The sequence below is a fragment of the Neofelis nebulosa genome, chromosome 3 (genome assembly GCF_028018385.1).
Source record: "Neofelis nebulosa isolate mNeoNeb1 chromosome 3, mNeoNeb1.pri, whole genome shotgun sequence".
In the NCBI taxonomy this organism is placed as follows: Eukaryota; Metazoa; Chordata; class Mammalia; order Carnivora; family Felidae; genus Neofelis; species Neofelis nebulosa.
This window is the reverse complement of record NC_080784.1, coordinates 54,098,263-54,124,991: the sequence shown is the minus strand read 5'-3', so window position 1 is coordinate 54,124,991 and position 26,729 is coordinate 54,098,263. Positions and strand designations below refer to the sequence as shown.

At 44.6% G+C, this 26,729-nt stretch overlaps 1 protein-coding gene across 4 annotated transcripts in view; it reads right to left on the bottom strand.

Annotated features, from left to right (window-relative positions):
* Window positions 1–26,729, bottom strand: part of GATA4 (GATA binding protein 4) — an 80,408-nt gene that overhangs the window by 2,816 nt on the left and 50,863 nt on the right. For 3 of the 4 annotated variants that reach the window (XM_058720848.1, XM_058720849.1, XM_058720847.1), the window contains exons 3-6: window positions 7,370–7,539; window positions 5,530–5,655; window positions 2,277–2,364; window positions 257–405 (exon numbers count right to left, since the gene is read on the bottom strand). In XM_058720848.1, coding sequence (XP_058576831.1) covers window positions 257–405; window positions 2,277–2,364; window positions 5,530–5,655; window positions 7,370–7,539 — 533 coding nt within the window. The remainder of the gene's footprint in view (window positions 1–256; window positions 406–2,276; window positions 2,365–5,529; window positions 5,656–7,369; window positions 7,540–26,729) is intronic. The other variant, XM_058720850.1, reaches the window with a different exon arrangement.

The following is a 26,729-nucleotide window of genomic DNA, read 5'->3' as shown; positions in this document are numbered from 1 at the left end:
CACAGAGGAGCTGCTAATCATCTGTGTGTTGTAGTTGTACGTCCAAATCACTGTAATGTGATCAGATGTGCTGAAATAGACCCTTGTGCAGATAGCCCCTATAGGGCCTCAGGTAGGACCCCAAAGGCACCAGGCGGCTCCTGCTGCCACCTGCTGGGGCCCTGCTGAAGCGCGTGTTCCAGGGCTGACCCAGCCACCTGGTGGCCTGAGGTGTACTATCCCACAGGCAGCCCTATCTCCCCGCCCAAGGATGTACCTGGGCCATGGAGCTGCTGTGCCCATGGTAGGCCGACAGCCCGGGCTCTGTCTTGATGGGGCGCATCTCTTCGCTGCTGCTGGTGGCTGCGTTGCTGGAGTTGCTGGAAGCGCTGGTGGCGGGAGGAAGGCTCTCACTACCCGAGGGACCTAAAATAAGGCAGAGTCAGGACACCTAGACCAGGGACAGGGGCGAATGGATGGTGGTCCTTTGAGACAGCCAGGGTAGGTCTGTGCTAACAGCTTTATTTCTATTTGCTGGGTAATGAAGCAGGGCCCTTCATCAGGGCAGGGCAACAATTCTCAAAATGGGACAACTGAAAATATCAGAATTTAAGCGACGGGCTCACCACCCCTTATTCAAACCCTTGAGACTACATGTTTCAGGACTCAGAAGTTTTTGGATTTTAATACTGTATATTATAGAATACTCCCAGCGGAGTCTGAGACAATACTCCATAACTAAGCACATTAATTGTTCTACAGCAAAACATGTGAATATTCACACATGGGATAAATAAAGACTATAAATAGCCTGAGTCTGTTCAGATTAGGTTTTGCTGCCCAATCTAGCTCCCTACACTGGGAATTTCGGATAGGGGGGTGCTGCTCACCTGAACCAAATGCTTGCTCTATCACTGCAACATGTAAAGAGGTGAAGTTACCTAGGGGAATGTGCTGTGCTTCTAAAACAGTGTGGACACAGGGAGAAAGGCTGAAGACCACTGGCATGAGACACAGAAAATAAGATGTAATAATAAATAAGATGTAAAATAAAATACCTAATCAGATATACTGCCAGAAGGGGTAAGCCATGGTTGAATCTGGGAAAGGAGGACTTGAGTCATGTTCTCAGTAGTGGACAAGGAAAATTTATTTGTTTGTCATGCCTTAGATTAGAAGATAAACTTTCCACTGGATCAGCCGATTTATTTTTTCTGCAACTGCAGCATTTCCCAGTGAAATCTCTGATTTGGTAGCAGTACTGAAGAGGGAATGCTCTTGATAGGAGCATAAGTAGTCCTCATTCTTATTCTAGAAACTGAAAAGGCAAAGTGGCATACTGGACAGGATATGGAGCTTGAAGTGGAAAAACCTGGGTTTTAAGTCAAGTCTATCCACTCACAGCTGTATGACTCCGGTTAAGGCACTGCCTTCTCTGAGCCCCAGTTTGCTCATTAGTATAATGCAGATAATTGGTCTCAAGGGGGTCTTTAAGGACCAGGGACATACTAATTGTAGAGCAGCTTTCTAGAATGCTAAGTACTACATGATGTTAACTACACTTTGGCTTACAAATCAATCTGTGGATTGAAATTAATGGAATCCTGTCCTCCTAGATCCCTGTTATCTCAAAGAGAACATAATGGAGCTGAGTTCTTGAGTGGCCGCAGTACCAAAGATGGAGGGACCAGTAATGTTCTTTTTCTCTCTGGCCCACAACTGGTCCAGCTGGCCCAGTGCAGCCTTTGCAACTGGAAAGAATTGTGCAACTTGATTTGAGCCTGCTTCAAAAGCTCCCAAAATTTTGCGTGGTGATGTTACTTTTCACTGGGTTATCATTCTCTCCTGAATAGCTGGGATCACGCTTTTTGTGTGTCTCACATCCATGAAATACAGCGAGACCAACACTAAACCATCCTACACACCTAGAAAACTGATTGGGAGATTAACACAACAATCTGCACAACCTGAACCACAGGATTCAGCAGGTATGCGACACGAAGAGCTGAACTTGGGGAGCAAGAAGCCCCGAAAGGTAGGGAACCCCTTTTGCGGGCGGAGAGAGGAGAGAGACTGGGGAGGGGAGGAGCATACGGGAAAAGCACTCCTCCCCAAAAGCAGCTGGAGAGAAAGTGGAAAATTGGAAACAGCCACAGGGACTAAACTGAATAGCTGGGATGGACAATGCTATCATTATGCCTTGGTAGCCTGAGCTGACCCACTAAGAATACATGACTTTTACATATTCCAAGGGCCACTGAGTTCTTAATATAATTACACACAATGCTTTTACTCACCTGCTGGTGTCTTAGATTTATTAAGGTTCTTGGGCTTCCGTTTTCTGGTTTGAATCCCCTCTTTCCGCATTGCAAGAGGCCTGGGGACCTAGAGAGTTACAAGTCAATACATACGGTTTTCTACTTGCACGTGATCTGCTACCTTATTTAAACACGCACTCACACTATGAGAAGGCAACATCTAAGCAATTCCTCTACAAACCTTAGGGCTGGGACTAAGTGAATCAGCCCCTGGAGCTCCTGCTGAGAAAGAAACCAATGCTGTTCAAATATACTAGTATACTGTACTATATGCTGTGTACTATACTAGCTCTGGAGAAATGGAAGCTTAAAGACACCATTCCTTTCTTCCAGAGCTTCACAGTTTACTGGGAAAGACAGACAAATAGGAAACAACCAGACTCATAGATGATGTGGGGGAACAGAAAAGAAACACTAAGCTCTGTCCTCAGCCCGGGAGGAGGGAAAGAGGCACATGACCACATCAAGGAAGGCTTCGCTGAGGAGGTGATGCCTAAGTTGTGGGAGGCTGTCGAGTAGACAAGAGGCAGGCATTTCAGGCAGCAGGAGCAGTATGTGCAAAAGCCTTTAGTTTATCAGCAGTATCAAGACACTGTGAAAGTGAAAACGGGGTGCTATTAATAATTATGCCAAGAAAATAGGCAGAAACTGGTGCAGCTCAGTGAATTGAGATGTGAAGTCACTCTAAATAGAGCAGCTCTGCACTGCACTGAGTCTGGTTGGAGCAAATCTTGGTGTTTCCATGGGTGGTGGGGAGCAACCAGAGATTATGTTGGGGAGATGGCCCTGAGGCCAGGTCCTGAGATAAACTATCCATCGGCAACACTTTTATGGCACTGACTTCTGATAAACAAGCAGCGACTGTCAAGCATCATGCTCCTGAACCGTTCACAGATGCCTAAATAAGTGTCTGGGGAATAGGCTTGCTGGGTCATCTTTCTAGTATTTTTAAACACGTGCCCTCCTCACAGCTGGTTTCTCTTAGGCCAGGCCAACCCAACTCTTTTAGTTCCTGGTCTGTGCTTTTCTCCTATATGGCACTAATAAAGGCCATCCCTGAAATACTGAAGGAAAGCAATTGCCACTTGAGAGATTAAACATGGAATGGTTAAGAGAGAAGGGTATCAGAGTACGTGAACTTGAACCTGCCTTCTAGTCAACTGAGAGGTCAGTGTTTCCACCTTTGGAGGGAAGTAGCCTCTCCTCCCTCCAGCACCCAGCCCCACACTTTGGCCCACGTGAAGCCCATCCTGACTTCAGAAAAATCAGCCCTCATGTTTATCCCCACCAACCTCAGTACTTGCTTTAAAACAATCATGGTAAAATACACATAACATAAAATTTACCATCTTAACCATTTCCAGTTGTGTTAAGTATATTCACATTGTTGTGCGGTCATCACCACCGTCCACGCCCAGAACACTTCTCATCTTGCAAAACTAACACTCTGTACCCATGAAACACTAACTTCCTATTTCCCCCTCCCCTTGGTCCATGGCAGCCTCCATTCTACTTTCTGTCTCTATGAGTTTGACAGCTCTGGGTACCTCATATGAGTAGAATCGTACAAGATTTGTCCTTTTGTGACTTGCTTCTTTCACTTAGCATAATGACTTCAAGGTTCATCCATCTGGTACTATGTGTCAGAATTTACTTCCTTTTAAAGGCTGGATAATATTCCCTTGTGTGGACAGACCACATTTCACTTATCCATCCATGGACCCTTGGGTTACATTCATATTTGGCTCTTATGAATACTGCTGCTGTGGACATGAGGATACAAGTATCTGTTCAAGACTCTGCTTTCAATTCTTTTTTGGATATATACCCAGAAGTGGGATTGCTGGGTCATATGGTAATTCTGTTTTTAATTTTTTTGAGGACACAATCTGTTTAACACCTGCATAATATTCCTTTATCAGTTTCTTTTACCATTCCCCTATTGAAGAACAAGAATTTCTTTATCCATTTTCTTCCTGAAGGTTTTTTTTCCCCTCAATTTGCACTATTACAGTGATTCAACAAACATCCTTGATACACTTCTTTGCAGAAGGAAGTGTATTTTCTTATGAATGTTCTTAAGTATATTTTTGGCTATTTTTTTCTCACTATAATAAGAAAACATGGTACACTTCTCGCAATGAGCAGTGAATAATGTATAGAAATAATGTATAGAAAGTTGGAAGACAACTATATTGTACACCTAAACTGAATATAACATTGTATGTTAACTACACTGGAATTCAAACTAAGCACCTAATTTAAAAAAAAAAAAAAGAAAGGAAACATGAAAAAATTCATGTTAATGAAGAATCTTTTCTTAGATTCATGAGACTAAGTTAGTAACAACCCCTCCCACTCCACTACCATCAATCCTGTCCCCATGGGGCGATTGAAATACCAGCCTGTTATGTTTCTTACATTTTAAAACATTCTCAAACATGTGTGCACATGTACATATCTATACACGTATGTATGTGTGTATTCATTCACCCACCCATCTGTATCCGTGTGTGTGTTTCACTCACCCTTACTCCCATAGTAAGGGGTCATAGTATGAGGTCATACTATGTACATTACTTTGCAAATCTGTTTTGTTACTCCAGGTCAAGATACATGGCTCTGACTTAATTATTTTTTAAACATCTGCACAATATTTCACACTACAGTTTGTGCCATAGTTTAGTCAACCATTCCTTTAGGAGGCTTTATGACTGTTTCTTGTTTTTGCCACTACAAATACCACAGCAATAAACAGTTCACACATCATTAGGTACTGATTCTTTTATTGTTTTATAGACTACTTTCCCCAAAGCAGAGCTGCCAAAATCAAAAGATATGTGTGTTTCTTGTCCTTAATAAGAACTACTAGGTTAATTTCCTAATGAATACTTGCAGTAATTCACATGCAAACCAATGACATAGGAGAGTATTTCCCCAAATCCATACCAGCATTTGACTATGCTGGCACCTGACCTTGGACTTCCAGCCTCTAGGAATGTGGAAATAAATTTCCGTTGTTTATAAGCCATCCAGTCTGTGGTGTTTTGTTACAGCAGCCCCAACGGACTAACGCAGCCTGGAAGGTCCCTTCTAAATCTAGGTTTCTTTGCTAAGACGGGAAAAATGGATTATGATCTGAAAGTTGGAAGACAAGTAAGAAGTGAATAACGGAAACAAACGTGTGGCCGCTGGTAGGCTGCTCACCCCGCCTGGTGGTGGGGTTACTTACGCCATGGAGCTTCATGTAGAGGCCGCAGGCATTGCACACAGGCTCGCCCTCGGCGTTGCGGCGCCACAGGGTGGTGGTGGTGGTCTGGCAGTTGGCACAGGAGAGGCCCACTCGGCGGGAGGCAGACTGCAACAGAGAAGGCAAACCCTTCAAGTCCAAGTAAAAGGCAAGTGCTGCTGCTTCTACTTCGCAGGGAGCACCGAGGGGCTGGCCCTAAGTGGGTGGCAGGGTCAGCCACTGTAGTCCTGTATAAGAATCCCAGAGCACGGGGGCGGAGAGCCTGGGTGGCTCAGTTGGTTGTGTCCGCCTTCAGCTCAGGTCATGATCTCACGGTTCGTGGGTTCGGGCCCCACATCGGGCTCTATGCAGACAGCTCATAGCCTGAAGCCTGCTTCAGATTCTGTGTCTCCCTCTCTCTCTCTGACCCTCACGCTCTGTTTCTCCTCTAAAAATAAACAAACATTAAAAAAAAAAAAAAAAAAAAAAGAGAATCCCAGAGCACGAGGCGCCTGGGTGGCTCAGTCAACTTCGGCTCAGGTCATGACCTTATGGTTTGTGAGTTCGAGCCCTGCGTCGGGCTCTGTGCTGACAGCTCAGAGCCTGGAGCCTGCTTCAGATTCTGTGTCTCCCTCTCTCTCTTCTGTTTCTCTCTCTCAAAAATAAATAAACATTAAAAAAAAAAGGAAAAAAAAAGAGCCTAGGGGCGGGGTGGTGAATGAGAACAAGGACTTCAGCTATAGGAGAAGTAGAGTGAATTCTTTTCCTAACTGTAGCATTAGTGGCATTATCAGTCATTCACGAAAGACCCCAGCAAGCACTGGGCACTGGAGGCAGAAAAGCTTTTCTCAAAAGTAGAATAAATGTGGGCTTCCAGTACCAGGCATGGGTGGTGGGTGAACAATTACTGTATTTGAATACATCAAAGACTGAATGGGCCTTGTGGCCAGAGAGAAGGGAAGCATCAGGACTTAACCCCTCTATTTCTCCCTTCCAAATGTACAGGAAAGCTAGTTTGTGGTGGTCAAAAGAAAATTCTACTGGAAAAGACCATGGAGCCACAAGCCAAAAACCCCATTACAAACACTTTTCCAGCCAGAGGGGCTGATACACCCTGCTTAATCTCCCTGGGCTTTGGGTTTTATCAACTGATCAGTTGAAACAGGGTAAGGAAGAGTCCACCTTGCTCATGGGATAGATGAGAAAACAGGAGATGTAGGAGGCAAGGCTGGACTGGGAACAAGGAAGCCTGAGCTCTGGTTCCAGATAGGAGACTCAGTAGCCATGTGACTGTGGGCAAGGCTGTTAGCTTTTCTGAGCCTCACTTTTCACTTCTGCATAATTAAGGTGTTAAAGTAGATGGTCTGGAACATCCTTGTAGCTCAAGCTCACTCTAAAGGGATGAGACATTACTATGTTGCCAACCACCCACCCAACTCCTCAACCCGCTTCCTTTTCAAGAGGACTTGAAAGGGGTGCCTGGGTGGCTCAGTCAGTTGGGCGCCTGACTCCTGGTTTCAGCTGAGGTCATGACCTCACCCTTAAGTGAGTTCCAGCCCTGCATCAGCTCTGTGCGGACAGAGCAAAGCCTGCTTAGGATTCTCTCTCTCCCTCCTTCCCTCCCTCCCTCTCACTCCCTCTCACTCTCTCTCTCTCTCTCTGCCCCTCCCCCACTCCTGCTGTCTCTGTCTACCTCAAAAATAAACAAACTTAAACAAACAAACAAACACGACTCGAAGTCCAGAATTCAAAACCTAGGCATTTCCCATCTAAGTGTGAGCCCAAAAGCCGGGGCCAAGAGGAGGAGGGAAGGGCAGACTCGAGGAGCCGGGCACTTGCTTACCAGCCGGCGCTGGGGCTTGATAAGGGGCCGGTTGATGCCGTTCATCTTGTGGTAGAGGCCGCAGGCGTTGCACAGGTAATGCCCCGTCCCGTCGCGCCTCCAGAGCGGGGTGGACATGGCCCCACAGTTGACACACTCTCTGCCTTCTGAGAAGTCATCAAACATGTCTACTGGGTGGAGAGTAACACAGAGGATTCATTCTTTGTTGGGGCCCAGAAATCTTACATTGGGAAATCTAGAAATAATGTCTTTTCCTTGCAAGAAGTAAAAAGATGGATCACCTCAGGCTGCCTCCCATTTCCTGACTCTGGCCTCAACCCCTGGAGTGGACAGTTTTACTCCCGGGCATCCCAGACATCACAAGGCTCTCACCAGTCACAAGAAAAAGAAAAGTCGGGCAGCGACCACCGGCCGCCTGGATTTTGATCCCTATCTCTCTTTCAGAGCCTGTATCCCTGAAGGTCTCACCCAACACTGAATTCTGCCCAGACCTTTTTCCTCACTTTTCCCTTCAAAATGGAGATCCCTTTCCATTTCAATTAAAAAAAGAAAAAATTTACTCTGGGAAATTAGAAAATAAAATGTGTAAAGAAAATACAAATCATATGTAATCCTATGACTGCAAGATCACCAGTTTTATTAACATTTTGTTCTATTATATCCTTTGCAGTACTTTATATATTGACGTATATTTGTGCCTAGTCAAGGTCAAGCTATATAATTTTGAGCCAACTGTTTTCACTTAATACCAAGGCATTTCCCACATTAGACTTCTTCATAAACTTGGGGTGCCTGGGTGGCTCAGTCAGTTAAGCGTCCAACTATTGGTTTCAGCTCAGGTCATGATCCCAGGGTCATGGAACTGAGCCCCTCGTTGGGCTCTGTGCTGGGCGTAAGCCTGCTTTGGATTCTCTTTCTCTCTCTCTCTCTCTCTCTCTCTCTCTCTCTCTCTCTCTCTCTCCTCTCTTCTTTCTCTCTCTCCCTCTGCCCCTCTCCCCTGCTCTTGCTCTCTCTCTCTCAAATAAAACACATGAAAGTTTTTAAAAATTCTTTGTAAACTCATTTAGCACAGTATATTATCATCATACATCATACAAATGTGCCATCCTTTATTATTATTATTAAACTTTTACTCAATCACTATCCAGCTTCCGATTTTTGTTTTGTAAACACAGCTCATTTGGTGCACAAATCTTAGCATTTCTGCTTATTCTTTTAGGGTGCTCCCCTAGAAGTAGAATTACTGAACCAAAGGGACTACATTGTTTGAAATTGTGAAATCATTTTCATCATTTCATCATTTCAGTATCTGTTTAATATGCTGGATCCTGGTCTGACATGTTTTCCTGCCTACTGCATAAAATGAAGGCCCGCACTGCAAGCAACTGTGACTTAGTGTTGCTCACACTCCCATGGGCACGTTGCCATCATAGTCAGTCTCCTGCAGTCGTTGACAAACCCGCTGCATCACCATCTTTACCGTCCAGGTCTACAGAATTTGACAATCGACAAATTTCACTCCTGCCCATTTCAGTTGCCCTGGTGAGATAGGCTGGGGTGGGCTTCTTATTCCCTATGATCTGTATAAAGCCTGGCTCAGAACTTCCAGAAGTCTCTCTGACTCCATGTACCTGCTTCCTATTTTGAAAAATATTTTACATCCTATCCCGATTTTTCATCCCTAAGTACAGCTACCCTGGTATTAGGGTAGTTCTTGTCCTACCTCCAGAGGTGGGAGTGGCATCTTGTCTAGTAACGGGGGGGGGGGGGGGGGGTATTTGGAAGGGAGGGTTTTTAAGAGCTCTCCCTCCACCAGGACCTAGCACTGGGGTTTAAGGTCCCACATTCTCTAGCTCTGTGGCCCAGCTACTTGCTCTAAGGGAATGCAGGCTGAAGAAGAGCATGGTGGGGGGCCCTCTCCTCAAGTCTGGGTATACAAACAGTCATTTGCACCTGCAAACAAGTAGCTGTGTGTCCACAACGAGTCAACAATGTGCAGGTGTGAGGGGCTATTTGCTCAAGCCAGGGAGCTGAGCACACACAGTCACAAGAGAGGCTATTTTTGCACCTGGGTCACACTGAGAACCCTCCAGCAAGGTCACCTGCTTTCAGAGCCACACACAAAACGGCAACTGCTGTCCACAGTTTGCTTCCCCATGCCTGGGGGAGGCAAGCAATGGGCCCGCACACCACCCTCACTACCATCACCGCCATCACAGCCGCCACCACCTGCAAACTGGCATGTGCTGACCTTGCCCTGAGCCAGTAAACCCTGTTCCCTTGGCCCAGGCCTTCCCACAAGGGAACTGGGAAGGCCAAGGGAGTTCACAGAAGGACCTTCGAACAAGGAGGGGCTTTGGCAATGTCATCCTTTTGGTGGGGATCTGCTGTAAACACTAGATGGCGCTACAGCCTCACAATTGAACCAAGACGGTCGTCTAGCCTAAACCATGCCTGGGAGTGGAGGACTTTTCTAGATCATTTTTCCAGTCCAAACCTAATGCAACCCTCTTACTCTATTTTTTTTTTTTTTTTATCACGGAAAGAGCTAAACATACTCAAAAGTGGACAGAATGAACTCTTATTTAATCATCAGCCAGCTTCCAACAAGCTGTGGCCAGTCTGGTCTCATGTATCTCTCTACTGACTTTTCTCTGTCTTGTATAACTAAAGAAAATCCCAGACATTCTACCATTTCGCTCATAAATATTCCAGTATGCAGCTCTCACAGATAAAGATGCACTCTCCTCCTTTTAAAGATAGGCAAACCAGCTTCTTTCCTATGTTTTAGTTTATCTAAAGAAGCCTCTACAGACAAAAATCTCATAATCTGTTCTCTTGGAGGGGAGATGTCCTCTTCTCATCACACTTAAGGTATTACATGCAGGGACAGAATCTCATTGAAGGAACCATCCTTGAAATTATAGGTCTCTTAGGTGGTGGTTACTGGCCTTATGCTGCATTGAGACCCCAACACAAAAGTTTGCCTTAGAAATTCCTTCACATTTGCCTCACAGAATCGGTTACACACTTGAGCAACTATTTTACTAGCCAGGGAAAGGCACTGGAGGTTGGCAAATAACGTATTTACCACCAACAAATGTTTACTGAGCATCGGCTTTTTAAGCCCTCTGATAGATGTCACAGATGCTAAGAGGGAAACTTATTCTCAGAATGCTAATAACATAGTTGGGCAAATTGAGCCAAAATATCGATAATGGGTAACAATATTATTCAACTCATATTCAGAACATACCTTAACCTAATTGGGGATTTGGATGGCGAATACTTCTTGCCTAGGGTAGGAAATGCAGAAGTCAGACCCAGATTGAAGGGTCAGGTGTTAACAACGGTAGCCAAAGGAAGAGAATGGATAGGAGGTCAAGGCCATGCTTCCTAAAGATACGCTCTCAGACATCCCATGTCTCTCTACAATCCACTACACCTCCAAATCTACAGAGATTTCCCTATTTTCTACCAGAAAGTCTTGTACCATCCAACCTACTCAATAAGATGTTATAAAATTTTAGATGATTATTGCAAAGACAATGTGACAATAAAGGAAAAGGCTTACCCTGCATGTTAAATGAAAAATGCAGTACAACAAAGTGCCATATCCATTGTGATGGCAGCTAAGCCCACCAGGAAGGAAGTTTTTCTTGGGCCAGTTATTATGATATGGGCTTTTCTTTCTTTTTTTAATTTTATTTTATTTAAAAAAAATTTTTTTTAAATATATGAAATTTATTGTCAAATTGGTTTCCATACAACACCCAGTGCTCATCCCAAAAGATGCCCTCTTCAATACCCATCACCCACCCTCCCCTCCCTCCCCCGCTCCATCAGCCCTCAGTTTGTTCTCAGTTTTTAAGAGCCTCTTATGCTTTGGCTCTCTCCCACTCTAACCTCTCTCTGGGCTTCTCTTTCTTAAAAATGCCATTCTGGGTGGCTCAGTTGGTTAAGTGCCCAACTCTTGGATTCAGTTCAGGTCATGATCTCATGGTTTCATGAGTTCAAGCCCTGCATCAGGCTCTGTGCTGGCAGCACAGAGCCTGCTTGGGATGCTCTTTCTCTCTCTCTCTCTCTCTCTCTCTCTCCACACCTCCTCACTCACACTATCTCTGTCTCTCTCCAAATGAATAAACTTAAAAAAACCCACCATTCTGTAATGTCATATTGCCTATTTTTAAAAACCTGATTTAAAATAAACAAAACCAGGGGTGCCTGGGTGGCTCAGTTGGTTAAACCTCCGACTTAGGCTCAGGTCATGACCTCACAGTTCATGAGTTCGAGCCCCAAGTAGGGCTGTGTGCTGACAGCTCAGAGCCTGGAGCCTGCTTCAGATGCTGTGTCTCCCTCTTTCTCTGCCCCCACTTACTCTCTCTCTCTCTCTCAAAAAATAAAATAAACATTAAAAACAAAAAACAGAAAAAAACCAGAAAAATTTTTGATCATGTTAAGCAGTTCCCAGTCCACTATGGGGGTGGGGTGGAGGTGGGGACTATTCTCTCTTGCATCTGACACACACACACACACACACACACACACACACACACACACACCCTACCTGGGACAGAAGGAAGGAGAGAAAGGAGTTCAAACCTTGCTGCTTAGCAGCCACGCTGCCATAAATAGGAGGTAATAGGCAGTGAGGGAGCCCCACACCAGCCTGAACATCTGGCAGCACGGACCCTGGTAACAACCATCTCTTATTCCTTCATTAGAAGTGCACTGGGGGGTGGGGTGCCTGGCTGACTCAGCCAGCAAAGCCTGCAACTCTTGATCTCAGGGTTGTGAGTTGAGCGGAGAGATTACTTAAAAAATCTTGGAAAAAAAATTAAGAAATGCACTGGGTGAAACTTCCCATAGGGCCAGCAGGTGGTGGTCTGAAGCCAGTTTATAAGACAGATTTCCAAGGGCATAGCTATGACCTTCACTTATGAAAGCCCCACCTACCCAGTGCTGAGCATCATGGGAATGGGTCCAATCACTTAGAGGGCAGTGGGAATTCAACTCTCTCGGAAGTGGGTCAGCATTACCCCACGTTGGAGAAAAGACTTGTAATAATAGTTGTAAAGTACTTTGCAAATGAGAGGAAAAACTCACAACAATGGCTGTAAAGTGATTTGTAAACACCAAATGAGATAACAATGATGGATGATTGTTAGGTTTGGAGGGGTGGAGAAGGAGTGGGAAGGCCAGGGACAAATCTTCAGGAGGGATTTTTGCAGGAGGGAGGGGATAGATAAAAGAGCTAGGAGATTTGGGAATCTGACCTTTTCTCAAACCACTGGGGCCATGCTCAGAATTGTAAACTGTGTATCACTCCCAGACTTGACCAAGTTGGAGGCTGGTGGGCAGGGAACAAACTGGCAACGTGGTTCACAGGGGACACTTATGAGGTCACAAAGCTGCTGTTCATAGGCAATAGTAATTAATGACTCTTAGCAATCAGAAACACAAAATGAATTGGGTCCTAACCCCGAGAAAGGGGATCTAACTCCTCACCTCCATCCATGACCCACTTCAGAAAACATTGTTTTTAAAGAGGGCAACAAACTCAGCCTGATGTCGTAGACATCCAATTTATTACGGGTGTTCCTAGGAATCACTTCTCCCCAAGTGCCTGAAAAAAAAATGTGGGCCAGGAGGTTGAAGGATCCCACCCCTGACTTCCCCCACAGAGAACTGACATAATCAAAGGCAAAGGCTTCGACCTCTCCCCTGACCTGCTCCATCCATCTTGGGGAACCCACCCACAGGCAGGGCTAAGCAAGCCAGGGCTGGTGAGAGAGGGTTTCGGCTGCCTCCATTTTGACCTCAAACTTTTTAGTTGGATTCTTCTTTCCAGCTTGTCTCTAGACTCAGGCAGAAGACCCTGAGGGTAACGCATCCCTGCTGGGAACTCAAAGTCCCTCCTCAGGGACTACCCTCAGCCAGCAAGACCCTGCCCAGGACTGACTCCAAGACAGCGATCGGTCGGACTTTCACTGCCCACCTGCACAGACCCACGGACCTTTGCCCCACGTTTTCCTTATATAAACCTGGAAGTGTTTTCAGCACTTTGGAGACCGCCTTTCAGATGCTAGTCCACTGTCTTCCCGGGTTGGGAAGACATTCCTTTCTGGTTTTGCCACCATTGGTCTCTCTGCCTCTGGATTTTGTCAGTGGAGAGTGGCCAAACCTGGTCTGTTTGGGGCCCCCAGAGTCAGGTGAGCTTGCACCCCCGTGCCCTAGATACACTGGGAGAAAGAAAAAAGGAAGAGGGAGAGGGGCAAAGTAGGAGGAACAAGGAAAAGGAATTAGAGGTCGGAGTCATGGTTGGCAGCACTAGGTAAGCACTGCCCGAAAGCTGGCTTTGTCCCCCAACTGCCAGAGGTCAAGCTCAGGCCAGTGGGCACTGCCACATGAATGCCAGCCCACAGGGTTGGTGCAACAGAGCCTGGTTCTGCTCTACTGTAGAGGTGCCCCTCAGGCTTCCGTCTTTTGAGGGATTTCTCTTGCTAGAGAAAGCTGGGTCTTGAGCCAGAGCCCATGTTGAGCCCCTTCCTTCACCCTCAGATGCGGAGACTATCTGACCTCAGGCCCTCTACTATTTCCATGGGGGGCACTGAAGCCCCAAACATTTGCCATCTGTCTACTCTACTGACCCCTGTAGCAAGTGCTGGACATAGAGATCTAGCAGACACAACTGGGGCAAGACCCCTGCCCAAAGTTGTTTTGGTCTGGCTGGGGATACACAATTCAAAACAAGGAATTCTATTAAATGCGACAAACTGCAATGGCACCTAGGCTTTTCCACTCACCCCCACCTCTCCGCCCTCCATTACACATCTTTAGCTGTCCTAGATCACTTCACAATCTGAGGAGAGAAGACACATAAACACAATGGAAATTGCCCATGCTCTGGGCAGCCATTCAATGCTACAAAACTGCAACCAGAGGGGATCCAAGGCCTGGGCGATGCCAGAGGAGGTACCCGTCCAGAGACTTCCCCCAGAGCCAAAGGGGCTTCAAGAACAAAGTCCCTAGCCCCACCCATATGTCCCTTGCTGAACCCCAGCCCTGCTGTCCCATCCAAAGTTCACCAGAGATTGTGTATGGATTTCCTGACAGGCCTGGATCTGTCCCCGGGACTGGCGCCTGGGTCTGGGGCACAAGGAGCAAACAGATCCTGAGGTTTTTCTGGCAGCCTGAGCCTTTGGTCTTCTGGGCTTCGTCAGGCTTGGCCTGTGACAGGAGGCTGCCAAGGGGAAGGCGGACACAGCTCCAGCAGCATCCAGGCTGGCAGGGATTAGGGCACCTATTCTGAAAGCTGAACAGAAACGGTTCCCGCCAGGCCTGGCAAGAGTGGGCCATTAGCGTCTGCGGCCTCTGCTTCAATGCGCTGAAGGACAAAGACGTCAGCGATTCACAGAGATAATCAACTACATTCTGACTGCGGTTTCATGAGATGCGTAACATCGTTAGAATCTTACAAACAAGGAAATGGAAAATAATCTATATGAAACATTTAGCATGCTACATTTCTTAATAGTGGCTGAATAATAGGAGAGAGAGACCTTTAAACTTTTCTCCAGGCGAATATTGTAATTGCACTGGAAATAAACTTTCACCTTTACACACACATATACACACAAACAAAAAACACTGTTGTTCTTCTAGGAGCCTGGCTTCAGGTTTAGAAGGAAAGTTAAAGAACGTGACTCAGGTTAAAAAAAAAAAAAAGGAGAAAGAACATTCTGAGAGGAAGGAAAAAGCATCAAAAACAAAAAGGGAGGAAGAGAGAAAGAAAGAGAAAGCAAAAGGAAGGGGCTGAAGAACAAATGAGACTGAAGAAAAATATTTAGAGCATGTTGCCAAGAGTTAATACCTCCCTCATACGCTAAGAGAAATTGCAAATTACAAACAGAAGGACGAGAAGAAGGCTCTACTCGGTGATTGGTGCCCCATCACTGAAGGGATTATATGGAAAGAGTCAACCATTTGTCCTCCTTTCTGTGACCAACTGGCCCTCCCCTGAGATCTAGAAGCCCCCAAATATCCACCTCCAGGTCTACCTGGTGTGTGTTCCTAGTAGGGGCAGAGTGGAAGGTTGGCCCAGGAGGGCAGGCAATAGAAGAATGTTAACGTGGTTCCCGTGGTTCGGAAAAGATCTTACTGAATCAATAGCAGAACTGGGATTACAAACCCACGCTGACTGACCAGCTGTCTCTTAACCGTGGGCCTAGAATCCCATGAGCTCCAGCTCCGGACTTCCCCATCCTGCTGGGGACCCAATCCTTCCCCCAGAGGCAGACGGTGTCAACATAAACAGTTCAAAAATCGGTACATGAAAGATTGTTTAGGGTCACAATATAACACGTCAGCAGCAAGGGCTCTAAGAAGTCCAGGACCCACATATGCTCTGTCTTCCTGACTTATATGATCACAGAAGCACCTGAAGGCGCATCTGATTCAATGCTCTTTGGCATACCAATTGAGAAATGCTCCCTAGCCTTCATCTTTGGGAAGATTAGATGTTGAGACCTTCAAGAATCCCCACATGGGAGACTGTAATTACAGTATTAAAGATTTCCCGATGAAATGCAGGGTCACTCACTAGCTCCAGGAGAAATTTCTTGGTGCTTTACAATTCAAAGTTAATCCTCAGCGATGACTAGGTCCTGGGCCTTCAGCATTGTACAAAGTTAGGTCCATTAATGATGTAGATTGCTAGGAAAAGTTCTATGGTGTTAGGTGCTGAGAATATGACTTCCTTTGCCACATCTGGAAATGAAACATACGCACGTAGACTTCCAGGAGAGGGTCCCCACAACCCCTTCCCACCTACAGGTGATCTACAGGCTGGAATAGCATCTTTAAAGTAGGCAAATAGGGGGCACCCGGGTGTCTCAGTCAGTTAAGCGTCCAGCTCTTGATTTCAGCTCTGGTCATAGATCTCACGGTTTGCACTCTGACATCGCAGAGCTTGCTTGGGATTCTCTCTCCCCTTCTCTTCCTGCCCCTCCCCGCTGGTGCTTTCTCTTTCTCTCAAAAATGGGTAAACATTAAAAAAAAAAAAGAAAGCAGGCAAATGGACAAAGCAAAGAAGGCAATGCTCAAAGGCAGGGTTGTGTTATCATTTCTATTTATAAAACTTAACCAAATGTTGATATTTTGTCCTTCTAACAGTAAACGCTTTTGCAAACGCTGTTTTGCCCAGTTGTCTCCTCGCATTATCTGGGTTCCCTCTCTGGGCTTCCCTCTCCCTGCCTCCTGTCCATTACCCCTCGGTGAAGGAGAAGTCTAGGCTCTTCCCTGTGGGTCCTCAGAAAGAAGCCTGCGGAGCGTGAGCTCACGCTACTTAGCATGCAGAAGCCTGAGTCTCTACAGGCTGCCGTGTCCAGTGGACTCCCCGTCCTGAAGCACACCCCCCCATACCGACCCTCTTAAACCTGGAACCACTGGTGCTCCTCTCTTCTGCCAGGTCTGACCAGGATGCCACATAATTCATCCTCCAGGATGGGGTGCTTCTGAGGGAAAGGGGCATATTGCTAATTACTCTGGAACAACAGATTTAAAATCAGGATGTGTGGCCACTCTAGGCAGAACTCTGGCTGTGAGACCTGCATCACTGATCCTTATGCCCTCTGCGGTCCCCTACAGCCATTTCTCTCCAGTGTCACCAAGTGACTTAAAACTGGGCTGATTTACCACCTCCCAGACAGGGTGCATGCAGGATGCAAGGAGAGGAGTGTGTAAAATCACTCTAAAGACTGGGTTTTCTAGTTGGCCACTGCTATCTCACAGCTCCCTGGCTTCCGCCTTTGGCTCAGTGACAGCCACGGGAGCCCTGACAGGGCACCAGCAATTGAAAATGTTTGCCACTTTCTGGACTCCGGGTACTGAGTCCAAACTGTACCCTCCCTTCTCTGGACCCTGCCTTATATAGTGACTATAGCTGCTGCTTAGCTCTGGACATCCCCTAATCATTGGTCTCCTGTGTGCTGACTTGTCTCAGTTAAGACTCTAAGTCTCCTGGAGGGCAGGTGGCACACAGTCATCTTAAAGACTGGAAGCAATGTTTGGGTGATTCCATGAACATTCAGGAGAAGAAACCAAGGTCCAGAGAAGGTGAGTGACTCACGTAAGATTCCAGAACATTCTGTGACTTGATCCTTGCCCTCCCCAGCACCACACTGCTCTTAGGCTGAATCACTCTATTGTGCTGGGCATACAACGGAAACTCAATGCACATTCATGATCAGATTTCAACAAAATGCAGAGCCCTAAAGTGTCTAACAAGGCAGCAATAGTGCCCATGGAATGGTATTAATCTGAGCGCTCTGCCTGACAGCCTGGCCACCGAGATGCCATGTTCCTGGACACATATAATTCAACTGAGAGTTAACTATGCAGGGCCAGAGGCTTCTCATATGTGTACCGTGTGTGTGTGTGTGTATAATTATATATAACAGATGGATGAGATATGGAAAACTACTCCATGATTCAGTGACAAAACTGCTCTAATAATACCCTGAAACACATCAAAAGGACACCCCCGTCCCCCCCAGAAAGAAAGAAAGAAAGAAAGAAAGAAAGAAAGAAAATGTTCATTGTTAAGATGTTCATGGCAAAATACTGGTAACAAGCCAAATGTCCATAGATAGGGAAATGAGTAAGAAAACTGAGCTGCAGTAAAAAAAATAGGAAAATTTGAGTTGATTTTTAAAATGACAATTATACGAACTATGTTAAGATCTCCCCCTCCTTTAACACAGCTTAAGTTTGTTAATTAAGCATTTAATTAAACAAGCATCTCTGTATCTGGGGAATATGTAGGAGACATTGGGAACAGCAGTGCAAAGGCACTAAACTTGGGGGGAAATGAATGGTTAAAAATAATGTCGGAGTTAACAAAACAAAACAAAACAAAACAACTAAAAACAAAAAAAAGCCCGCCTGGGTAGCTCAGTCAGTTGAGGATCCAACTCTTGATTTCAGCTCAGCTCTTGACTCCAGGGTTGTGGGATCGAGCCCTGTGTCAGGCTCCAAGCTGAGTGTGGAGCCTGCTTAAGATTCTCTTTCTCTCTTCTCTCTCTGCCCTTCCCACACTCACTCATGAGTGTGCGCCCTCTCTCTCTCTCTCACTAAAAAAACAAATAACAAAAAAAGTTATAAAAATAACACCATGCACCCCGAAAGGCGGCAGTCCAAGAAACCACTGAGCGTGTGGTTCCATTTATATATATGAAATATCCAGAATGGGCAAATCCATAGACAGGAAGGACACAGACGGTGGTTGCCAAGGGCAGGAGGAAAGGGAATTGGGAGACTGTTACTAGGCAGAGGTTCTCTTTGGAATGATGAAAATGCTCTTAAGGGTTCGGGAGATGCACGCACAACTGAGTATACTAAAATCCACTGCATAGTACGCTTTTTATTTTCTAAGTAGGCTCCACGCCCAAATGTGGGGCTTGAACCCGCGACCCCCAGATCAAGAGTCACATGCTCTCCCGACTCAGCCAGCCAGGCACCCCTGAAGAAGTTCACTTTAAATGAGTGAACTTTACAGAATATAAAGTATATATTAATAAAGGTGTTACAAAATAACTAATAAAAAATTAAGTTAAATTTTGAAAAGCCATCTCTGCCTAAGAGTCAGAGGAATGGAGAGGTCTACTTAATTTCTTCCACTTCCTGGGATCCTCTCATTCCAAAAAAAAAAACAAAGTGCCTTCTCTATCTTGGGCCCAACTGCCTCCCCTTCCACAGGGGAGCCTCCTCTAAGCTCAGGTATCCAGCCTGGCACCGACTATTCTTTCTACCCCACAGAAGGAAAGAGAAAGGCTCTTTCCAGTGTGGAGGACCAGAAAGTGTGAGGATGTACATGATGAGCTAATCAAAAGCTGTCTGCTAGTCACACTGTGGGCAAAGTCCAATGCTGGTCCTGCATCCTCCCTCTGAGTCAGGAGTCACGGAGGGGAGGGATGAGTCAATGTCCCTCTCTAGGCCTCCTGCCAACCTGCCTCTGTCATTTAAATGTCAGTCCCCACATTGTGGGTGAGGGTGACATGGTTCAGCACGGGGCTGGGGCTGGGGGGCAATCTGACCATATCTTAGCGAAAGCGTGGGCCATTTGATCTAGAAATTCCACTCCCAGGAATTTATCCTACAGATTCACTGGCACTTGTGTAAAATGGCTCACATATAAGAATATTCATTGTGGGTTTTTTGTTTTTGTTTTTTTTTTTACAATAGCAGAAGATTGAAAACAACTTGTACGTTCATTGGTATGGAACTGGTTAACTCAATTAAAGTACACTATGTCGCCATGAAGAATAAAGATCTTTCGTATACTAATATGGAATTTTTCCCAAAATATGCTGTGAAATATTAGAAGCAAGGTACAGAACGGTACATATGATATTCTCTTACAAAAAGAAGGGGTGAAGAGTCTGTACACACATTTATTTGTATATATAATAAATATCTCTAGAAGGACAGACAAAAAACAGATAATATTGATTGCTGCCAGGGAAACATCCCGGTGGCTCAGGGATGCTTTTGACCACATGTTCATATGAATCTTTTGAAGACTGAACTATGTTAATTTATTTCCTATTTGCAATAAATAATTCTTTTGTATGTAAAATAAATAAATAAATATGCCCTAACATTACCACTGTTTCATGTACACTATTATTATTTTTTTTGTTGTTATTTTATTTTTTATTGGGGGGGGGCACCAGGGAAGATGAGCTGAGGGAGAGAGAGAATCTTAAGCAGGCTCCACACTCAGTGCTCAATCCCATGACCCCGGGTTCATGACCTGGGCCAAAATCAAGGGTTGGGGGCTCAACTACGCCAGCTATGCAAGTGGCCCTGTAGTACTATATTTAATTTAGAGAAGGTTCCATTTTCTGATTTCCCACAAAGGCATCTTATGGCCTCCCATTTTCCAAGTGGGTTCTCAGCCTCACTGACCCACGGTCTTCTCTCACAGTGCCCTAGTTCCTGTCTCAAGGGGTCCCCAGACAGGCTTTCACAGGCAGGCTCAGGCTCCAGCCTCCACTGCATCTGGCTTGGTTTCTAATACACAGTTACACACACACACACACACACACACACACACACACACACACTGCCTGTTTAGACTTCGTTCTTTTATTGTAATTAGGAAGACTGAGCGGGAGCTTTGGCCAGACCCTCTATCAGGGCCATTTGAGAAGACTTAACCCAGGTCAGTCTGGGCCTGTTGGACTCTGAAACCCCTCTCCAGCTTGTTATAAGCTGGCGGGATAGAAAGGAAACACTGAACAAATTGCCAGACCAGCTCCCTCAGGGACCAAGACAATGGGTCTGGAGGGAAAAGGCTTTTTCCTTCCAGCCCAGTGGCTGTCAAGAGAAAACAACTTCCCTTTCGCCTCCTGGAATGGCAGCAGCCAGCCAGCCAGTCAGCCAGGGAGATTTATGGAGTTATAATGTGACCTCTTTATTGCTCTGAATGCTAGGGAGGCATTTCAGGGGAGATTTACGCCTTTTAGAAGGGGAGGGGAGCAAAGGTATAGAAACATATACACGGGGACTATTTTCCCCTCTGGGGGTTTCTTGAGGATTAATCAATCCACGGTTAAATTCAATCACCACCACTTTACATCTTCTGCTAATCCACCTAGTTTTCCTGCAAGCTTTTTGCATGAAGTGTGAAGTCTAAGGAGAATCAGAAGGGCTCTGCTTTGAATCCAGTTAAGACAAAACAACACGGAAAACCAGGGTGAAGACCACATAGAGCAGGGCTAGGAGACTGTACCTGCCTACAACGGACCCCGGGCTATACACATTTTACCTGCCCATGCCTAGGATCTTCTTTGTAGATGAGGGTGTTAGACCAGATAATCTAGGTCCTTCCTACTTTGAAAATTATCCAGATTAATTTCAGATCAAATGTATGAATTACTCTGCACTAGTGATTTTTCTGTCATTTGCTGTTTTGAGCAGTCTTCAAAGAAAATTTATTTGAGGAAGCCAGACATAGAAAGGCAGAACAGTGCAGCTAATTAGGTGAAAAGATATCCCAGACGCTTCCCAAATCCCCCTCTATGGGCTGACATCCATACCCTGTGGTCTTGAGGAAGGTCCTCCAGCCACTAGAGGGAGCTGGAGCATAGCTGTAGGAGTGTTAAGGGTCCATCCATTGCTTCAATATCACAAACCTACATTTACCAAACTTAAAGGCTGGGAGCAATAAGAAACAATTTCACAAGCTATCAAGAATGGAAATGTTTACCAAAGTAATGCTACCTCTTTTGCTCTGGTCTCCACGATTCAAAAATGGAGTATTTGGACAAGATGATTTCGAGCTCCCTCCTTTCAAAATCATCCAGTTTGGCACTACATTGTAATTCTTCCCATTTATGTATGTTAAGAAATTTCCCCCCTAGTTTAAGTTGTATAATTCATAACTGCTATAAAAATTCAAACACTACCGGAGTATGTCACATGAAGAATAAAGTCTCCACCATTACCGATACCATGGTCTCTAGAGGCAATGATGGCTAGCAAATTTTCTACATTTTTAGACATTTTGTATCTTGTTAATTATGATTTTTAGAAATTTAGAAATTACATAAAATACCAAGAAAAATATAATAATCCCTTGTATTCCCTGTCATGGTCTCTTACCCAATCACTATTTTGAATTTAGAAGATAACCCTTCCAATTCATTCTTGTATTTTTACACACATGTATATGCACCTCTGAACTTTATTAAGTCTGGTTTTGTGTTTTTTTAATTTACTTGAATGCCTTCACACTGTAAATCACATGTACAAATTTACTTTATTACAAATATGAAGTATTTCAGTAACTGAGAAAAAAAGAATATAACAGTCTTAGACTCACCACCTAGCTTTGTCAAATCTTAATATCTTACCATATTTGCTTCAGATATTTTTTAAAGAAAAAGACATTGCAAATACAGTTGATTCCTCTGTGGGATTCTCTCTCTGCCCCTTCCCCTGCACAAAATAAATAAATGAACATTTCTTTTTTAAAAAAATTCATGAATAGAGAGTAAACTATAAAAATTCTCTCTCCTCAAGACCACATTCTATAGCCTTCTCTGAAGGTGTAAGCAGTATTAATGTAATAACCACTAGTACTGTCCCTCCTGAGTTTATTGTTTAAGATTGTTTTTCTGCAGCAGCTTTACACTTTTCCTAAGATGTCTGCCAAGTAAGTGAAAGCTGTAAACAGATGCATTGAACTACGAGACCTTTGTTATCAAATATGCTCGAGAAGTGCGGGGACTCAACCGTGGTATTGTGTGGGGATGGGAGGAAGACAGGCTGAGAGCCAGGCTCTGTACAGTCTCCGATGCAGGGAATCTCCACTCCTAGACTAGAGTGAAAAAGGACAGAGAAAATAAAACTAACTGAATAAACAAGGTGTGAAATGTACCCTTATCTCTACATGCTTATAGTTTGGCTTGGGAGCAAAATGGAGTTTGGTGGGAAAGAATAAAATAACACTGAATGATCTAAATGATATTCCATGACAAGGATTAAGTAGATAAAATTCGGTACCAATGTGATTAATTTCCAAGTATACCCATGGAAACACTGGGTTAGGCTAGAAAGGCTAGTGAGAGGAAGAGGGACAGGTGACAGGATTTGAGAAGGGTGTATGGTGAAGAAGGGGGTGGACACTTCCTGTGAAAGCAGAGGAAAGGGATGCTTTCTCCTGGACCTCCCTGAACACCAATCAAATTAAGAAAAAAGAAACAGGGGCGCCTGGGTGGCGCAGTCGGTTAAGCGTCCGACTTCAGCCAGGTCACGATCTCGCGGTCTGTGAGTTTGAGCCCCGCGTCGGGCTCTGGGCTGATGGCTCGGAGCCTGGAGCCTGTTTCCGATTCTGTGTCTCCCTCTCTCTCTGCCCCTCCCCCGTTCATGCTCTGTCTCTCTCTGTCCCAAAAATAAATAAAAAACGTTGAAAAAAAAATTTAAAAAGAAAAAAGAAACAAAAATAAAAAACAAACTCCCAAAAATAAAAGTTTCATCTCCAGTGAAACAAGGAAACAATTCTTACCCTCATCTACAGAGATACTGTCCAATACGATGGAAATTCAGATCACATTGAAGAGCCATACCTCTCAGGCCTCCAGCAGGTTGTAAATTTCCCAGGTAAGAAAACAAATGGGATTGGAAAGAAACAGGCAACGTTTTCATTATTTGCAGATGAAAGAATGGTCAACTTTGGTAAACAAATTTGTAAGACCACTATGGAGAAAGTTATCAAAACTTTGCTACAGTATGTATAAGATGACATGACTAAATGGGAAAAGATACTCTATTCTTGGATTGGAAAATAGAGCAGTATTCTTTCTTCCAAACATCCTGAGCAAATCTCTCATTTTTTTTTTTTCAACGTTTTTTATTTATTTTTGGGACAGAGAGAGACAGAGCATGAACGGGGGAGGGGCAGAGAGAGAGAGGGAGACACAGAATCGGAAACAGGCTCCAGGCTCCGAGCCATCAGCCCAGAGCCTGACGCAGGGCTCGAACTCACGGACCGCAAGATCGTGACCTGGCTGAAGTCGGACGCTCAACCGACTGCGCCACCCAGGCGCCCCGCAAATCTCTCATTTTAATGCAGTCCCAGCAAACTTCCCAACAGGATTTCTTAAATGCAACTGGTCAGGCTGAGTGGCAAATTTATAAGGAAGAGTTATTGTATGAGAATATCCAAGTTAATTTTTATAGAAAAAGAGGAGAGGTTGCCCTGTCGGAAATCAGAACAAATGAAAGTAAGCAGGTAATGGCACAGAAATTAATGTAATGATGTTCATTACAGCCTTCTCATGTGCAGTAGTGAAAAACTACCTGCAGAAATACAGCCAAGGCATAAGAAACGGGGAAGCTGTAGTATAAAAAGACTGGCATTAAGCATTAAATCCTTTCAAATATCAAAGTACAGCTAAACAACTGTAGGAATTATGAAATAGAATGTAAGTATCACATACTTTTTTTTTTTTTTAAACAAACTCTACGCCCAACATGGGACTCTAACTCACAACTCTAAGATCAAAAGTCACATGCTCTACCAATTGAGCCAGCCAGGTGCCCCATAAGTGTCATGTACCTTTAAAATGTAGAACTAATAAATCTTCTTAAGAGAGTGAGGTAGATCTGTACTGATATGGGAGAATATCCAAACAGATGTGCTTCCACGGAGAAACTAAGCTGCAGAAGAGTTCTTACGGTATGATCCCATTTGTGTGCAGGCAAATGGCACTGTTCTTCCTGGGAGGCCCTTCCTGGGGGAGGATCATATCAGAAACTTAAACATAAGCTTGCCTATGATACTTGCTTTGATTAATGACATGTGACTAGAAGTGTATAAGCTACTTGCACAGCTTCCAAGCATAGGCTTCAAAGGCCACCATGTGGTTCTGACCTAGCTTTTTGCCCCTGCCATGAGGCTGGCATGACCCAGGTAGAGGTTGCACATTTAGCCTGGATCCCAGAGCGAAGCACACGCATATGACAGACTTGCAGCTGACACGTAATGTGCAAGGGCAAAAAATACATCTCTAAGATAGTAAGCCATGAGATTTGGTGATAGGGAGCAAAAGCTAACTGTAACATTGTTAAACAGAACCAAAAGCAAACATCAGTGTTTTATAAATATATCTTTGAACGTATCAATAACATGTCTAATATATCCTAGAGAAACTTTTCTTATGTATATAAACAGATATGTACAAGGATGCCTATTGCAGCATTGATTATAGCAAAAATTAAAAACAACCTGAATATATATCAATAAGGAAATTAAAAATTGAATATGATATATTAGTGTAATTGGAAAGTTATAAAGGTAACTCAAAGTACCTCCACATTTATCAACATAATTAAAACTCAGAAACATATTAATAGTCAAAAATAAAACTTGGAGAAAATTACATAGCATGTTGTTTCTTTTTTTTCAAGTTTTTTTAAAAGCTTGTTTATTTATTTTGAGAGAGAGCAAGCAAGCAAGCATGCGAGCTTGAGTGGGGGAGAAGTAGAGAAAAGGGGAGAGAGAGAGAGAGACAGAGAGAGTCCCAAGCAGGCTCTGTGCTGTCAGCGTGAGCCCGATATGGGGCTCGAACTCACGAACCGTGAGATCATGACCTGAGTCAAAATCAAGAGTCAGAAGCTCAACTGACTGAGCCACCCAGGTGCCCCTGGCAAAGCTTCTGCATGGTCTCTTTCTTTATTTTTATTTTTAGCTGCAGTAAAATATATGTGACATAAAATTACCATGTAATCTTTTTTAAATGTACAGTCCAACAGTGTTAAGTATTTTCATACTGCTGTGTAACCATCTCCAGACCTCTTTAATCTTCCTAAACTGAAACCCTGTTCACATTAAACAACTCCCTTCTCCCTGTAGCCCCTCGTTACCCCCATTCTACTTTCTGTCTCTGTGGATCTGACCACTCTAGGTATCTCACACAAGTGGAATCATACAGAATTTATCTTTGTGACAGGCTTATGTCACTTAGCATAATGTTCTCAAGGTTCATCCACGTTGTAGAGTAGAATACATCAGCATTTCCTTCCTTTCTGAACAAATACTCCATTCTATGTACATATATACTTCATTTTATTCATCCATGGGTCCATCTATGGATGCCTGAGTTGCTTCCACCTTTTAGCTACTGTCTCTCTCTGTCTCTTTTTAATCAATAATGTATTCGTCTTTACAAAAAATAAAAAATAAAAAATCAGGAACAAACGCAGAGCTGTGCATTAAATAGCAAAACAAAACAATCAGATCTTGACCCCCATGGCTGCTATTTATTGACCCAGCTGGGGAGATTCCTCAGGGCATAGTCTTTGTAAGACTCAGTCTTCTAGGAAGAAGCTCAGAGGTAGCAGTAGCTGCAGAAAAGCCAGACTGAAAGGAAAATCCTGCGGCAGCAAGGTCCTGAGGGAAAGAAGACTACCCAAGCAGCCCAGACCTGACAGAGCTGTTCAGGAGCATGTCTGGTGGCCTCCGTGCATACAGTTCCTTGAAATGGGAGGACTCGTACCATCGTACCATTGGTGACACGGGGAATGGGAAGGGCACCGGCCCAGGCAGTCAGGCTGACCTGAGTCCCACCAGCCAGCCCCTTTGTGGCTTTGCACATCCCACAGCCTCAGTTTCTCCACCTGCTAATGGACATTGCAACCCCTTCCTGCAGGACAGTTCTGGGAATAAATAATAAAACAATGCCGGAAGACAGCAGGGAGTGTTTGCTGGGCCTTGATGCTACCACAGATCTCTCCAAACTGCCCAATAGCTGGGCAGGATGGACAAAGCTGTGAATGGAGACCTAGGCTTCGT